At 33.2% G+C, this 16,565-nt stretch overlaps 1 protein-coding gene across 1 annotated transcript in view; it reads right to left on the bottom strand.

Moving 5' to 3' along the window:
• Positions 1 to 16,565, bottom strand: part of GUCY1A2 (guanylate cyclase 1 soluble subunit alpha 2) — a 407,956-nt gene that overhangs the window by 135,964 nt on the left and 255,427 nt on the right. Inside the window, exon 5 of the mRNA XM_074304357.1 lies at positions 14,709 to 15,194. Within this exon, the coding sequence (XP_074160458.1) occupies positions 14,709 to 15,194 (486 nt within the window). The remainder of the gene's footprint in view (positions 1 to 14,708; positions 15,195 to 16,565) is intronic.

The raw sequence follows: 16,565 nt of genomic DNA, 5'->3' as shown, positions 1-16,565 counted from the left end.
CTTTGTAATTTACCAAATGTTTTGCTCACAACATTAATTTGTTGTAAGGGAAATAATACAAGTATTATTATTTCAATATTGGGATGATCAAAGCTCAGAGGGGGAAATAATTTTCTTAGGGATTCTAGATCTAGAGCTGGAAGGGACCTCAGAGGACCTCTGGTTCAGTCCATTCATTTTACAAATAAGGAAACAGAGGCTCAGGGAAATTATATCACTTTTAAGAGCCTAGGCTACGAACTTAACATGTTTTGCTTTCAAGTTTTATGTTTAGAGAATGGTACTTTCTGCAGATATTCCTGACCCTGACCTCTTATAGTCTCTTTTTTATTGATATTGAAACAAAAAAAAATGAATTTTAATAACATGTTTTAAAGCCATACTGTCCTAAAATGATTTTGCCTCCAATACTCTACTTGTGGATGGTATCTTTGCCACAAAATTGTAAAGAACAAAATCTGTGCAGGCTAAAAACTAGTTGGTCCCTTGGTTCAGGCTTTAGTTGAAAATTAAAGCTTATTATTTCTGCTTATTAATGTTGGGCAACTTTCTTCCTTTGTTTTGAACTTGTCCATCATAGCTTTGCTGCTGCCCTTATAATGTTTAGAAAGTAGACAAAACCTTAGGCAGAAAGATACATTTACTTCACTAAGATATAGCCAACTTCCAAATAAGGTATTCCATTGCCTTGAATTAGCTCATTCACAAATAGTGGGCTTCTCTTATGAAAAATGTGAATGCAATCAAAATGATGTAGTAATTACACAGTGTGAATGGTATATCTATGACTATTTCTTTATACAGAGGGAACATATAAATCACCACTCTCCCTTGCACTCTGCTAGTACATTCTGGAAATTAATGTATGTTTACCTCTTTGAAAACAGGCTTTTCAAATCTGACTGCACCAAGTAGTTCTAACAAGAAGTATATAGTACAAATATAAATAGGACTGACCCAAGCAAGCTGTTGAATATATGCTGTGGAAAACATAAAATACTTTAACTCTTTGACACTATTTGGAGGTAGGAAATAAGAATGGTCAACCTGCCTGGTAAATTCTATTGAATTATTTACTACCATGGAAATTTTCCTAGCCTTTTTACTAGTAGTCCAACCCCAGGTAGTATTAAAAATTATCAACATTAATCTATCCATAGTTTCTACTATCCTTTAAAAGATAAAATAGCAATACTCTTAAAATAATAACCACCAAACATTTAGTTTGATAAATTGAGCAAGATACTTCATCAACATGGATTTCTTTTTAACCATTGCAAGAATATCAGCCTGATAGCTATTGGGAGAACTGATCATAACAATAAAGCAGAAAAGCTCATGGATAGCAACAGTAATTTGTTTCAAGAGCTCATATTAGAGACTGAAATTTTAAAATACTTTAAGTCCAGCTCTACACATTTGATGGTAGACTCTCCTTGACTTTTCTACTAAAAGGAATATTGCTACTCTCCATGAGTTCAAATACTACTCAATAACTCTGAAGGCAACTTATCTAAATTTGGTTATCTCCCTCAGCCTTCTACAGTGCTGTTCTACACAAAACAATCATTTAATAAATATTTGTTGATTTATATTGAATTCTTTTTTTAGTGTAGTGTATTTAATGCCATTTGGAATAGTATAAACTGTTCAATTTGTGAAAGGAAACAATATATTGTATTTTTACAAGATATATAGAATTTGAGTGGCTTTCAAAAAGTTCAGAAAATAACATTTTTATTACTTTCTTTCTTATTAGTATTTGGTAGCCTTTGATTTAACATCCCGTATAAGCCTTTCCAATCTCCATGATTGCAAAATCATCATAATTAATATATACACAAATTCTGCTTGAGAGATAATGGTCCAAAAAAGTTCACCTGAGCTAAGGTCATACTTAGCAGCAGAGATGGCCAATGGGAATGAAACATGCAGAAAATAGAGTACAGGTAAAACTTCCTCAACTAGTGAATTAGTGTCATCATAGTGCTTTGACGCAAAATGCAATGTAGTTGCCAGCAGAAAAAAATATTAATCTGCATTTTCCACTTTATAATATAAGTTTTTAATGCTCATTTTAATTGTGCTCAAAATAAATACCAGTCCCTAAACTGCCTAATGTTTTTTTTCAGATATGGTATTCTGTACTTCTACATTAGTTGTTTTATTTTCATTCCTGAAATTTTTTCTTTTTCATATTTATGCATAAGTAAATCCTTCTTCAGATCTATTAATACTGAGGTAAAACTAAATGGCACCAATATTGGTGGAAACTGTTGAAAATTATTCGTATAAATTCATAACATTTTAAAATGTTGAAACAAGTGTTCACTGGTTACAGAGAGTAAATTTATAAATCTTGGATAAAAGCCCTAGTCATTGTTTATCAAATGAAACTGGCATCCTCATGAAAGCAGGTATATTAAAGAAGATATACACATATTTGTAGACTGTCAAGAATAACCATAGCACATAGATTCTTTAATGGGTATCCTGTTTTATCATGAAACAATCCCAGGAGGGAGGAAGCCTATTGCTTTGCTTCAAAATCTAACTCCATGGTCAAGTCCTTTAGAGACTACTTGACTCTCTAAAGGTTAGTTGAAGCCTCTCATAAAGAGAAGAATCTGGCATCTCATTCAGTATGTTCAAATGCCAAGATTCAAGCTTAAATTCTTGAGGCAGAGAGTTCCAGTTCCTTATAACTCAATATGAGAAATTCTATCCTTCAATTCTTGCCAGACTGGTGAGACATGGGGATTTAAGCCTGCTTTAGTTCTTTCATCTAATTTATATATTAATCTGCTACAATTATTAAATAAAGTCCAGCAGCCCTTACTGAGATTGAAAAACAAAGAGCTTGCTTATCTTTCAGTTTAACTAAACATTTGACTAAAACCAATCTCTTGAATAAATCTCTCCAGGCTCTGTAGTACAAAAACCACTGTATCTATTGTATTTCCTTCTTAATATATAGCTTGAAATAAAAGAGATTTTACTTATACTTTTCAAGCAAAGTGCATATCATTTTACATCAGTGTTCCCCAGATATGTGATGGGGTGAGTGCAATAGTACTTGAATAGTTGCTCAGACCTGTACTTGTCAGGAAGTTGCAGAGTTCACAGGATGGCAGAATTCAGACTTTGCCTTGTATCAAACCACTTTGGAATCACTGAAAGTTTGCTCTTTCCCATCCTGAGCTATGCCTGAGGGCACAGAATAACTTAACACTCAAAAACTCAAGAAGGCAGCAACAAGAATAGCAAACCCAAACTTTCCCTCCAGAGGTACATAGAACCTGTCCCTAATATCAAGTCTGGAATCAGAAAGCAGGCTTCAAGAAGGAACAATCAAACAAAAATTTTCAATTAAAAGTCATTATGGTGACAGCGATACTCTGGACATAAACCAAGAAGAAAAGAATAACACCAAAATATCAACAAGAAAAATCTCAAAATTTCAAAAGAAAACACAATTTAGGCACAAATTCAACTAGATCACAAGTTATTTAAAAGCAGCTATTTGTTATGGTAGAGCACTAGGCCTGGAGTCAGGAAAGGCTGAGTTAAAACCCAGCTACAGATACTACCTATTTGATTCTAACTGACTCATTTTTAACAACTATTTGCCTTGGTTTCCTTAATTGTAAAATAAATCTATCTTGCAGTGCTGTTGTAAGGATCAGATGAGATAATAATTAATATTATTTTATTGTTATAAATGAATAAATAATAATTAATATTAAAGAATACAATACTTAGCACATAACACAACACATTTAGCATATAATAAATACTATGCAAATACTTATTGCCTTTCCCACAATTATAGGTGATTAGAGAGCTTGAGATATGATGTTCCTGAAAGCAAAGGATATAGTCTAGCAGTCAATAATAATTTATTCAGCAAATGTAAACTATAAGTCTATAGGGGAAAAATAACAAAGTAGAGAACATTCAAGCATTCCCAAAGACCAAAACTAATTAGGAACTTTGAAGTTCAAACATAGGAGTTAAAAGAAATATAATATGGTAACCACTAATGATCAATCAGGAACAAAACAAGAATAAACTGTTTAAATTCTAATTTGGGGAAAATGATATATATGTCTCCTCTAAATACTATTTTTTAGACTACATAAAAGGAGTTTAGTCAACAGAAGGCTTAGGGGTACTTCTGTATCTAAAGTGCTTTTCAAAGAAGAATGGAATAAAGAAGAGGAATACATTGGGTTTGGAGTTGGGGAGAGAAATTAGGAGAAATTATCTAATATGGGTATACAGACTGATGTATATACAAATGGGAATGAATTAGCTGATACTCAAACCTCACTCTCATCTGAATTTGTTAAAAGAGAAAAGAGTATATAAACATACAGTTGGATAGTGTATATCATACAATAGGGCAATAGGGAAAGGGGAAAAAAACAGAGAATCAGAAAGAAAGTAGGATAGGAAAGATATTAATCTTAAGCAAAAAAAGCTACTTAAGGATGTACAAAATATGTTTAGCTCTTTTTGATGTGGCAAAGAACTGGAATCTGAAGGAGCGTCCTTCAACTGGAGGAATGACTGAACAAGTTATGATATATAAATATGATTGGATATTATTATAACACTATAAGAAATGATGAAGGGGGTGGTTTCTGAGAAACATAGGAAGACTGAAGCAGAGTGAAATGAACAGAATTAGGAGAATAGTTTATTCCATAATAACAATATTGTAAAGACAAGCCACTTTGAAAAACTTAGGAATTCTGATCAGTATAATGACTGAACATGATTCCAGAGAAATCATGGTGAAAAAATGATAAAAGTTTCTAGATAGATAGATGAAAGACTCAAAGTGCAGAATCATATACATACACACACATTTTGTTTTGAACAAGGACAACACAGAAATTTGTTTTACTTGAATATTCCTGTTTCAAAAGGGGTCTGGCTTCAAATATAGCCTTGGATAATTATTAGATGTATGATCCTGGGCAACACTGTTTGCCTCAGTTTTCTCATCTGTAAAATTAGCTAAAGAATGAAATATTAAACCATTCAGCATCTTTGTCAAGAAAACTTCAAATGGGGTCACAAAGAGTTAGAAAGAATTAAACAATAAAAAAAAATCCCTGTTTCTAGTAGGATTTTGTTTTCTCTTTCATTCTCGGAGAAAAGTGGGGTTGTGAGAGAAGAAAGTAGATTTTTACTGATTACAAAAATAAAATTTTGTTTAAAAAATATAGTTCTGTTTTAGTGAATGATAAAGATGGGTGTTTTTCTAACTAGAGAGACTTCCCAAAGGGGAAAACATTTTTAAGCAATGTAGATCTACAGTTCAATATCTTCTCTGAAATTTCTAATTTTAGAGAAGTACAATATTTCAGAATTTCACAATTAAATGGCTCATATGTGGTTACAAAGCCAGTGGATGTTAGAAGCAAGATATAAAGCCAGATTCAAGAACCCTGGTAGTGAGTCCAGAACTCTATCCCCTAATCCCACATGTGTCTGAAAGATGCTGGGGCAAAATGAAATTAGTCAGTAGTAACCAATCTTCATGAGATTAGTTTCTCAGAAGCCAGCTAGATTGACCCTTAGACAACAGATTTCTTGAGTACACTTGGCACTATTCATGACTTCAATTAAGCTAAACTACTTGGAAATGATTTTCTTTTATCATCTGTCAACTGACTTGTATAAACATGAGTATATTTTAAAAATATTTTTCTCTAATACTAATTCTTAGACACTTTCATGTCTAAACACAATTGGTCATTGGGTCTTGAAGGGGATTCCAACAAAATATAATTTGTAGCAAGCTGGAAAAGCTTCAAGTATGGTTTCTGTAACTTGCTAGATAAATTTGAGAAGAAACAGAATCAGATCTAGATTGCATATCTTTGTTACAGCAACTAATGAAATAACTCATCTATAAAGATTCAGAGGAATTATAATCTGCATGTATGAAGGACAGTTAGTTTTTTTAAAGAACTGAACTGAAAATAAGTATTTTTTTTTCCATTGGAACTTCAATATTTAGTTCTTGAGAATCTTTTTTTAAAAATTCTATTAGCATAGTGGGCACTACTGAATTCATTCTTTCCTAATTGCAAGAAAATTTCAAGAAAATCATAAGCCATGCTTCATTTTGTCTTAATCCTATTTATCTACCCACCTTTAATATCTTTATAATTAAGCAAATTAAACATTTCATTTTTTCACCATGTATAAAATATTCATAGTATTATCAACATCTTGTTTCAATCTTCCAGCAAAATCAGTAGGTTAGAGATTTTATCAGAATATCTTTTTTTTATTACAGCCTAATTTAGCTAACATCTACCATTACCATTGCAACTAGTTGTTGTATCATCTCCCTAATGATAGGAGGGCACAGAATAATGAGGCAACCAAGGGAGAGACAACCATAAATTTAAACGCTTGCATATTATTTTGTCGTAGCAGATTTTGAATCCATTATATGAAACACAATCTCAAATTATACCTCTTGGCTACAATTTGGTTTCCTTTTTTTAACAGTAACCTGAAAAATAAGTAGGTAGCAAATTATTTTTTTCTATATTATTAGTCCCACATTAAAATTTAATATCTTGGTGAATCTGGGAGGAGGAGAAAAACAACTCTGTTTTCTTACATAACAAATTTGTGATTCTTAAGTAACTGTGTAGCTACAGTACTGGAAACATTTCAGTACTGTATAAAACTTAATGACTGGGAGCAGGTGTATCTACTATATTTTTCTAACCAGAATGTTAGCTCTATGAAAAAAGGGATAGGGGCTCACCTCAATTTCACATTGCACCCACTACATGGGTTACTTAACAACTATTAATGGAAAGAGTTAAAAGATTTGGGTTTCAAACATGTTTCATTGTCTTTCTAAAACCAACATCAAGCATTATTTCTAATGGAGAGAAGCTGGATGCATTCCTATTAAGGTCAGGAATGAAACAAGGATGCCTACTATCACCACTACTATTCAACATTATACTGGAAGTGCTGGTGTTAGCGATAAGAAATGAAAAAGAAAGAAATTACAATAGTCAATGAGGAAACAGAACTATCATTCTTTGCAGATTATATGATGATATACTTAGAGAATACTATAAAATCATCCAAAAACCTATTCAAAACAATTTACAGCTTTAGCAAAGTTGCAGAATATAAAATAAACAAAATAAAATAAACACATCATTAGCATTTCTATATATTACTGACAAAGCCCATTAGCAAGAAATAGAAAAAGAAATCCCATTTAAAATAGTTGTAGCAAAATAAAATACTTGAAGGTCTACCTGCCAAGACAAATCCCAAAACTATATGAACACAATTACAAAACACTTTTCACACAAAGCAGATTTAAACAATTGTAAAAATATTAATTGCTCATGGGTAGGCCCAGGTAATAAAAATGAAAATGACAATTCTGCCTAAATTGGTGTACTTGTTCAGTGCCATACCACTCAAACTGCCAAAAACTATTTTATAGAGCTAGAAAAAAATAACAAAATTTATTTGGGAGAACAAAAGGTCAAGAATATCAGGGAAATAAATAAAAAAAAAATACAAAGGATGGTGGCTTGGCAGTAACAAACCTAAAACTATGTTATAAAGCAGCAGTCATCCAAACCATTAGATACTGATTAAGAAATAGAATGGTGGATCAGGTAAATAGATAAGATACACACATCATAATGATTAAAACCTGTAATAACCTAATATTTTATAAAACCCCCCAAATTCAAGCTTCTGGAATAAAAACTGACAAAAACAATTCTGAGAAAACTGGAAAATAATAGGTCAGAAATTCAGCATAGATCCACATTTCACACCCATACCAAAATAAGAAAAAAATATGATTTGGGTATAAAGGATGATACCATAAACAATTTAGGAGAGCAAAGGATAATTAACCTATCAGATCTTTGAAAAAGGGAAGATTTTAAGACCAAAGAAGAACTAGAGAACATTACAGAAAAACAAAATGTACCCCTTCGATTACATTAAATTAAAAAGGTATTGCACAAAGCCAATAACAAACAATATTTAAAAAGGAAGTACTAAGCTGGGAAAAAATCTTTACAGTCAGTGCTTTTTGATAAAAATCTCATTTCTAAAATATATTTAAAATGATGTCAAAATTTTAAGAATGCAAATCATTCCCCAATTGATAAATGGTCAAAGAATCTGAATAGACAATTTTCAGATGATGAAAGTAAAGTCATCTATGATCATATGAAAAAAATGCTCTAAATAACTATTGATTAGAGAATGCAAATTAAAACAACTCTGAGGTGCTATGTCACACCTCTCAGATTGGTTAAAATTACAAGAAAAGTTAATGATAAATATTGGAGAGGATGTGGGAAAACTGGGACACTAATAAATTGCTGGTGGAATTGTAAAATGATCCAACCATTCTGGAGAGCAATTTGGAATTATGCCCAAAGGGCTATACTCTTTGAACCATCAGTGCCATTACTGGGTCTGTATTCCAAGGAAATCATAAAGGAGGGAAAAGGACCTAGTTGGTGCAAAAACATTTGTAGCAGCTCTTTTTGTGGTAGCAAAGAATTAGAAAATGAACAGATTCCCATCAATTGGGGAATAGCTGAACAAATTGTGGTATATGAATAATATGAATATTATTGTTCTATAAGAAATATGGACAAGCTGATTTTGGAAAGGCTGGAATGATTTACACAAACCAATGCTAGCAAAATGATCAGAGTTAAGAATACATTGGATGCAATAACAGAAGAATGTATGATGATCAACTATGAAAGACATGGCTCTTCTCAATGGTTTAGTGATCCAAACCAATCCCAATGGACTTTGGACAGAAAATGCCATCTGCATCCAGAAAAAAAAAAAGAGCTATGGAGTCTGACTGTAAATCAACATATACTATGCTTCATTTTTTTTGCGCAGATTTTTCTCTTCCAATTGATTTATAAAGTAATGTGTATTAAACATAATTAAAAATAAACGTTCATTATAAAAAGGGGACATGATCTACAAATACAAAAAAAATGTAGCTGTTCCTTTTCTTGTAGTAAGGAAGGAAACCAAGTGGATGCCTATCAGTTGGGGAATGGCTAAATAAGCTATGGTATATTAATGTTAGGGAATATTATTGTTGTATAAGAAACAATCATCAGAATTATTTCATCAAGGTCTGGAGAGAAATATATGAATTGATGCTAAATGAAGCAAGAAGAACTAAGAGAACATTATACACAGTAACAAGATTATGTAACTGTGATGTACTTGGCTCTCTTCAGCAATGAGCTTAGTCAATACAATTCCAATAGACATGATGGAGAGAGTCATCCACATTCAGAGAGAGAACTATGAGGACTGAATATTGATCAATGAATAGTATTTTAAAACTTTTTTTTGGTTTTGTTGTTTTTTTTGTCTGTTTTTTTTTCCTTCTCATGTTTTTTTTTTCCTCTTTTGATCTGATTTTTCTTGTGCAGCATGACAAAAAATGGAAATATTTTTAGAAGAATTACATATGTTCAACCTATGCCAAATTGCTTGCTGACTTGAAGAGAGTAGGAGAGAGAAAGGGAAAAATATTTAGAACACAAGGTTTTGCAAAGGTGAATGTTGAAAACTACATTTGCATTTATTTGAAAAAAAATGAAATCCTATTAAAAAATAAAATAAAACCTGAATCAGCCATTTCCTACCTATTTAAATCCTTGCCAAATCCCCATAACTCTCCAGTCCCTTTCCTTATCTATACAAAGTGTGAAAGTTGGTGAAGATGATACCTAAGGGCCTTTTTATCTCTAGATTCTATGAAAATAGAATTACTTAAATTTTCATATACAAGAGACAGCTAAATGGTAGAGTAGAGTACCTTCCCTAAATTCAGGAGAACCTGAGTTCAAAGGTGGTCCCAAACACTTAACACTTATGAGTTTTGTGACTGTGGAGAAGTCACTTAACCTCAATTGCCTAGCCAAAAAATAAATTCATATACTATGGAAAGGCTGTTACTGTACTTTGATTTCTGTCTCCCTTTCTATCAAACTATGCGTACCCTTTGATCTCTCCTTTTCTATCAAACTGTGCATATCTTTTGATTCAGTAATGTGTCTCCTGGTTCTGTACCCCAAAGAGATCATAAAAAAGAAAAAGTACCCACATATGCAAAAATGTTTGTATATTATACACAGCAACATCGAGATTATATGATCATCAACTGTGATCAACTTGGCTTTTTTCAAAAATGCAGTGGTTCAGACAAATTCTAATATACTTGTTATGAAGAGAGCCATTTGCATGCAGAAAGAGGACAATGGGGACTGAATATGGACCACAATATGACATTTTCAACTTTTTGTTGTTACATAGTTGGTTTTTTCTCATTTGTTTTCCTTTTTGATATGATTTTTCTTGAACAGCATGATAAATGTGGAAATACATTTATATATATATATATATATACATATATATATATATATATATTTAACATATTGTATTATTTTATATTTAGGGGAAAGAGGTAGGGGAAAGGAAGGGGGAAAATTTTGAATGCAAGGTTTTGCAAGGAGGAATGTTGAAAACCATCTCTCCATGTATTTTGAAAATAAAAGGCTATAATTATTTTTTAAATAAATTTATGATCCTGAGTGGAGCCCTTGGAATCTTATGCAAATCACTTAACTTTGCTGATCCTAAAATTCCTCATCTTTACAATAAAGGGATTAAACCAGAAAACCTCTGAAGTTTCTTCTAGTTATAGATCTATGATCCTTTCCCATAAGAAAGAGAAGTAGATTTGAAGTCAGAAAATCTGGTTTGAATCCTTACTCCCTTATATTACCTAACTCAAGGTTTCTTAAACTTTTCTACTCATAACCTCTTCCAAGAAATTTTACACAACCCTAAGTTTTGTAAAATATAGGAAGACAAAACAAATATTTACTGATAATAAATCATAACATCCTGATTCCCCAATTCAGTTATATTGTTGTGAGACCAAGGGGAAAATCTTTGAACTTCTCCAATTGTTAATTTCTTCATAAGAAAATAAGAAGGTTGGACTTAATTAAAACCAAGGCTTTTTTGTTCTGTTTTATTCTGTGTAGTTCTAGATACTGTGGCAATGTCATCACTTAAATTTTCAATATCCATTATTTCTCAGGTCAGTACTGAATTTCATCTTCCTGTCCCTCCTTCCTGAACTAATATGACACCCCCGCCAAAGGCAACCCTAAACATATCCTTCATATATAGATGGTATTTTTAAAACTCTATTCAGTTATATTCTTTTTCTTTCTTTCTTTCTTTCTTTCTTTCTTTCTTTCTTTCTTTCTTTCTTTCTTTCTTTCTTTCTTTCTTTCTTTCTTTCTTTCTCTTTTTCTTTTTGTTCCTTCCTTTCTCTTTCTTCCTTCCTTCCTTTCTCTCTCTCTTTCTTTCTTTCTTTCTTTTTCTTTTTCTTATTCTTTTTCTTGTTTATGTTATTGTTCTTGTTCTTCTTGATGTTCTTGTTCTTCTTATTATTATTATTGTTCTTGTTCTTGTTGTTGCTCTTATTATTATTATTCTTGTTATTCTTCTTGTTGCTATTCTTATTTTTGTTCTTATTCTTATTCTTCTTGTTGTTCTTATTATTATTCTTGTTCTTATTATTGTTCTTATTCTTCTTGTTGTTGTTTTTATTATTATTCTTATTCTTCTTTTTCCTCTTCTTTTTCATTCCCATTTGACCCTTTTCTCTCTGGCCATACTATCTTCTAAATACATCTTTTAGTTTGTATGTCTCAATTCTAAGATCATATTTAATTATTCTTCACTATAATGTCAACTCCTTGAAGGTAAAGCATTATTTTTGGCTTTCTTTCTATGCTTAGTACTTAGCACAGTGCCAGTTACATGAGCTAAATATGCAAATGCTCAAAGGAATTTCCTCTCTAAGCCAATTCCTACCATACAAGCAATGATTATCTTTGTAATGGGTTCAATAGTTAAGATAATGATAATAACTCATGCTCATATAGCATTTATATAATGTTTTGAAATTTACAGATTTACTTTTTATAGGAAAACATTTGTATGATATATGATGCAAATATTAATGTTTTGATTTTGTAGATAAGGAAAGTGAAGGCCAAAGAAATTATGACTTATCCAAGATCACATAGCAAATTAAGCATCAAAGTCAATACTCAAACCCATTCTTCTCCACTATACTATACTGGTCAAAAATGCCCCCTATACTGTGTGTCCAAAAATCTTGTCATTTCATATATTGACTGACAAGACTTTAAGCAAGTCAGATTTAAAAGTTCTTAGGGCCAGTATCATTTATTTTTCTTACTTAGAATGGGAGAAGCAAGTGAAAGAGAGCAGATCTTCTATGGTGATATTTTCCCTTTCAGACCTTGATCTCTAGTATTATTGCTATGACTACTACCTTTTCTACAATGCATCCTATGTATAAAAACTTATCATTTCATGGAAAGGTTGTTTCAACAGTCTGATTTGCTTTGTGAAAAACCTGAGTTCATCTCTGGGGAATCTGAGGCTGATGTCATTGAAGTCTAATTACATTCTTACCTTGTAGCTATGATGGTAGCCTCAGGAGATTCATCCTTCCTTCCTTCCTCAAAACCTAACTGACAGGTTATTGTTAAGTAAGGGGTCCTCAACCATTTCTTCAGAAGAGGATTATTTTTCATTCCCTTGAGTTTTAAGATCATAGAGCAGAGCTATTAATGGTGTGTGTTCCTGGCATATGGAGACCCTAGAAGTCCCTAAGTGCATTTTGGGTGAGAGGGAGAAAGGAAGGAAAATAAAAAGTTTCCTGGGTTGGGTATAGGGAGGAGCCTGGCAACCCTAAATTCCTTAAATTTCCAAAGAGGGTAGGAGAAAATGTTGGCTGATTTCCCATAAGCCACCCTCCCCACTTTAGGTGTCCTTAAATCATGGTGAGTGTTGGGATTACTAGGTGAGAACTGAGGTTGTCTGGATGGTGACAAGGTGAGAATTCAGGTTTTCTGGACAATTACAAGGTGAGAACTCAGGTTGACTTGATAGAGGGGGCAAGCTCATTGGCTGGGGTGGTTCTTCCCAGAAGCCCTTGCATTATCCCACGCCCATTCTCTGGGAGGATAAAAAGAGACAGCACTGGGCGCAGAGAGGAGATCGGCCTGAAGAAGGATAAGAGTTGGAGGAGATTCAGAGCCAGGATTCAAGAGAAAGACTCTGCATTGCATCAGGCTTGACGGGGCTCTCTGCAGGAAGGGAAGTCACTTCTAAGGACAAGAGTTAACAGCAACTGCATGGAGACAAAGGTTCACTACAGGAAGAAGAATCTGTCTGAAAGATTTGAGTAGACATAGCATATCTCTTCCCAGAGAGCGATCCGGCAGCTTCTAGAGACGACAGCTCGCAACAGTGAGGGCATCTGTGTGTACATGGCTGCTTAGCTTCAATTAGATGGGCAGCCTTGCTACCATTATATAGTAATAAAGCCTAAAAGATTTGCAATTAATTTCAAAATTATTTTTTATAATATAACAATTTTGTTCATGTATAATTTATATAGTATGCATACACCTAAGAAGAGATCCAGCTGAAACATTTTGAGCTGACTTGCTCTACAATGGAGCTAAAAAATAAACAGAATTATGACTTTCTCCCAAGGAGATTCAATAACATGTCTAACTTAACATTCTCTGGCTAAAGATGTAAGGCTCCAAAATAAAATGCAAGGATTCCAACTAAAGCTGTTTTACATTAAAAATGCTATAAAATGAAGTGAGCAGCTATGTGTATTGGTAAGGCAGGAAGAGGAAGAAAGACTTACTATTTATCCCCACTCAAATACTTGCTCGCCCCCATTGAAACAAAACATTAGTCATTGAAGGGGAGAAACCTACATGAAATTATCTGCACAAAAATATGGGAGCACTGATTTGAAAGGTGAGGGACTGAAAGCAACATGACACTAATACAACTTAATAGGAGGGAGAAGAAGAGCCCTTTTTATCAGATCAACAGCTAATTAATGCACATCGTGAAATGTTTTTCATTTATCCCATAGGGAAAATGGTGTTGCTGCTGCCATTAGTAATAACCTAGGCACAAATTGGCTATTCAGAGGGCATCCTGCTCTAATATTACAGTGTATTTGTTGCCAATCACTATTTACCCTTCCAAGTGCCAACTGCAGGTTAACTAGGATTTAGCTATCCATTCCAGCATGCTTCATCATTGCTTCTCTTTCTTTAGCCATCAGATTATATAATGCTTAGTTTATATTGTAGAAAACCCCCGCTTTCTAAAAAAGGTCCACCACAGAGTTATAAATAGTCAGACTTGGACAAAATCAGAATTTGCTCTTTTTTATAGTAATGAATTCTGACTGACAGAAGAATCTGTATTCCTGAGCAATATCAGCAAGGAGTAAAATCATATTTATATGTACAAATGAAGGAAATCAACTCTTAATAAAGGTAGGTTTATGGGAATAGTTTTTTAAGCCATAGTTCTTGAAATGAAGCTCTCTTAATTAGAGCATTACTGATCATTCAAAAATCTATTTTGTCAAAAAACATTTTGTAACCTGAAAATTTCAGCATTGTGACAAGTCATTTTGACATGGAAAGAGGCATTGTCATTATGAACTCTGAATGGGAATTGTAGATATAAGTAACTAAAATCATATTTACCTTGTAAATGTCCAGAAATCCACATTGGTGATCAAATCTGGTGTATAACTCATTCAACATGCTAATGACTTGCATAGGAGTACACTGAGCACAGATAGCTGTGAAACCCACTATGTCAGAGAAGAGCATGGTGACATCATCAAACTTTCTGGCCTGAACTTGCTGTCCTTGCCATAACTGTCGGGCTACATCTCCAGGGAAAATGGAAAACAGAAGGTCCACTGTCTTCTTTTTCTCTTCTTCCAGAGCCTGGTGAGTTCTTTCTAAAGTTGCTTTTAGTTTATCCATCCTCTTCTTTAATCCATCCTGGGCTTTGGCCTGTTCTCCAACCAATATCACATCACGAGTTGCATCATGGATGGGGATATCTGAGAGATGCAGGCCACGACCCATGAGTTCATCCAACTTGTCTACACATGGAGAGCCCAAAAATAAAATAGAATTTGATTCTGGAATGTGGATCATCTGTCCTTTGACTTCCATCACCTGAAAAATCAAAATAAAATTTAGATCGATACTCTTTATTACAAGAGAATCTGTAATTGTTAAGAGGACAATGCAAAATGCTATTAGTTTTGAATTCAATTTCATCAGACTTTAATGTAGCATATAGCTACAATCACAACTGGTCCCTCTGTAGAACTACTGGTGTCATGGGTCATTGCTAAAATTAAAAAAAAAGGAAGAAAAAACTGAATTAGAAAAAGAGTGCAAGGTCCAACTGATGACCAACTTGGTGGAGTTGTGAAAGAATCCAACCATTCTGCTGGAGAGCAATTTGGAATTATGCCCAAAAAGTTACCAAACTATGCATACCTTTTGATCCAGCAGTGCTACTCCTGGGCTTATATCCCAAGGAAATACTAAAGAAGAGAAAGGGACCTGTATGTGCCAAAATGTTTGTGGCAGATCTTTTTGTAGTGGCTAGAAACTGGAAAATGAATGGATGTCCATCAATTGGAGAATGGTTGGGTAAATTATGGTATATGAATGTTATGGAATATTATTAAGAAATGACCAGCATGATGAATACATAGAGGCTTGGAGAGGCTTACATGAACTGATGCTGAGTGAAATGAGCAGAATCAGGAGATCACTGTACACTTCAACAACAATACTGTATGAGGATGTATTCTGATGGAAGTGGATATCTTCAATATAGAGAAGATCTAATTCAGTTCCAATTGATCAATGATGGACAGAATCAGCTACACCCAGAAAAGGAACACTGGAAAATGAGTGTAAACTGTTTGCATTTTTGTTTTTCTTCCCAGGTTATTTTTACTTTCTGAATCCAATTCTTCCTTTGCAACAACAAAAAAATTCAGTTCTGCACACATATATTGTATCTAAGATATACTATAACATATTTAATGTGTATGGGAATGCCTGCCATCTAGGAAAGGGGGTGGAGGGAAGGAGGGGAAAATTCGGAACACAAGGGAGTGCAAGGGATAATGTTGTAAAAAATTACCCATGCAGATGTACTGTCAAAAATGTTATAATTATAAAATTAATAAAAAAGAGTGCAGGGTCCATTCAAAACCCTTTTAATTCCAGAGCAGGATTATGAAAAATATTCAGTGATCTTGATAAAATACTAGATATAATGGATTTGCCTGTGTGCACATGACAGAAAAATAGCTAAACTGACTAATTTAGTCAGAAAAAAATCACTCTACATGGAAAAATTCACCAACCCAGTTATCTAATATTATATAGGGCAAATAATCAAGTGAACTTTTCAAATGAATTGTTATGACTCTATAAGTACAACCTTGAAAACTGTAGTTGCTATGCATGAATGGAAAGCAGTGTTATATAGAGGGTCAGCTTGTAGACAGAAAAAAAAACAGG

The sequence above is a fragment of the Sminthopsis crassicaudata genome, chromosome 3 (assembly GCF_048593235.1).
Source record: "Sminthopsis crassicaudata isolate SCR6 chromosome 3, ASM4859323v1, whole genome shotgun sequence".
Taxonomy (NCBI): Eukaryota; Metazoa; Chordata; class Mammalia; order Dasyuromorphia; family Dasyuridae; genus Sminthopsis; species Sminthopsis crassicaudata.
This window is presented reverse-complemented; position numbering and strand designations above follow the sequence as displayed.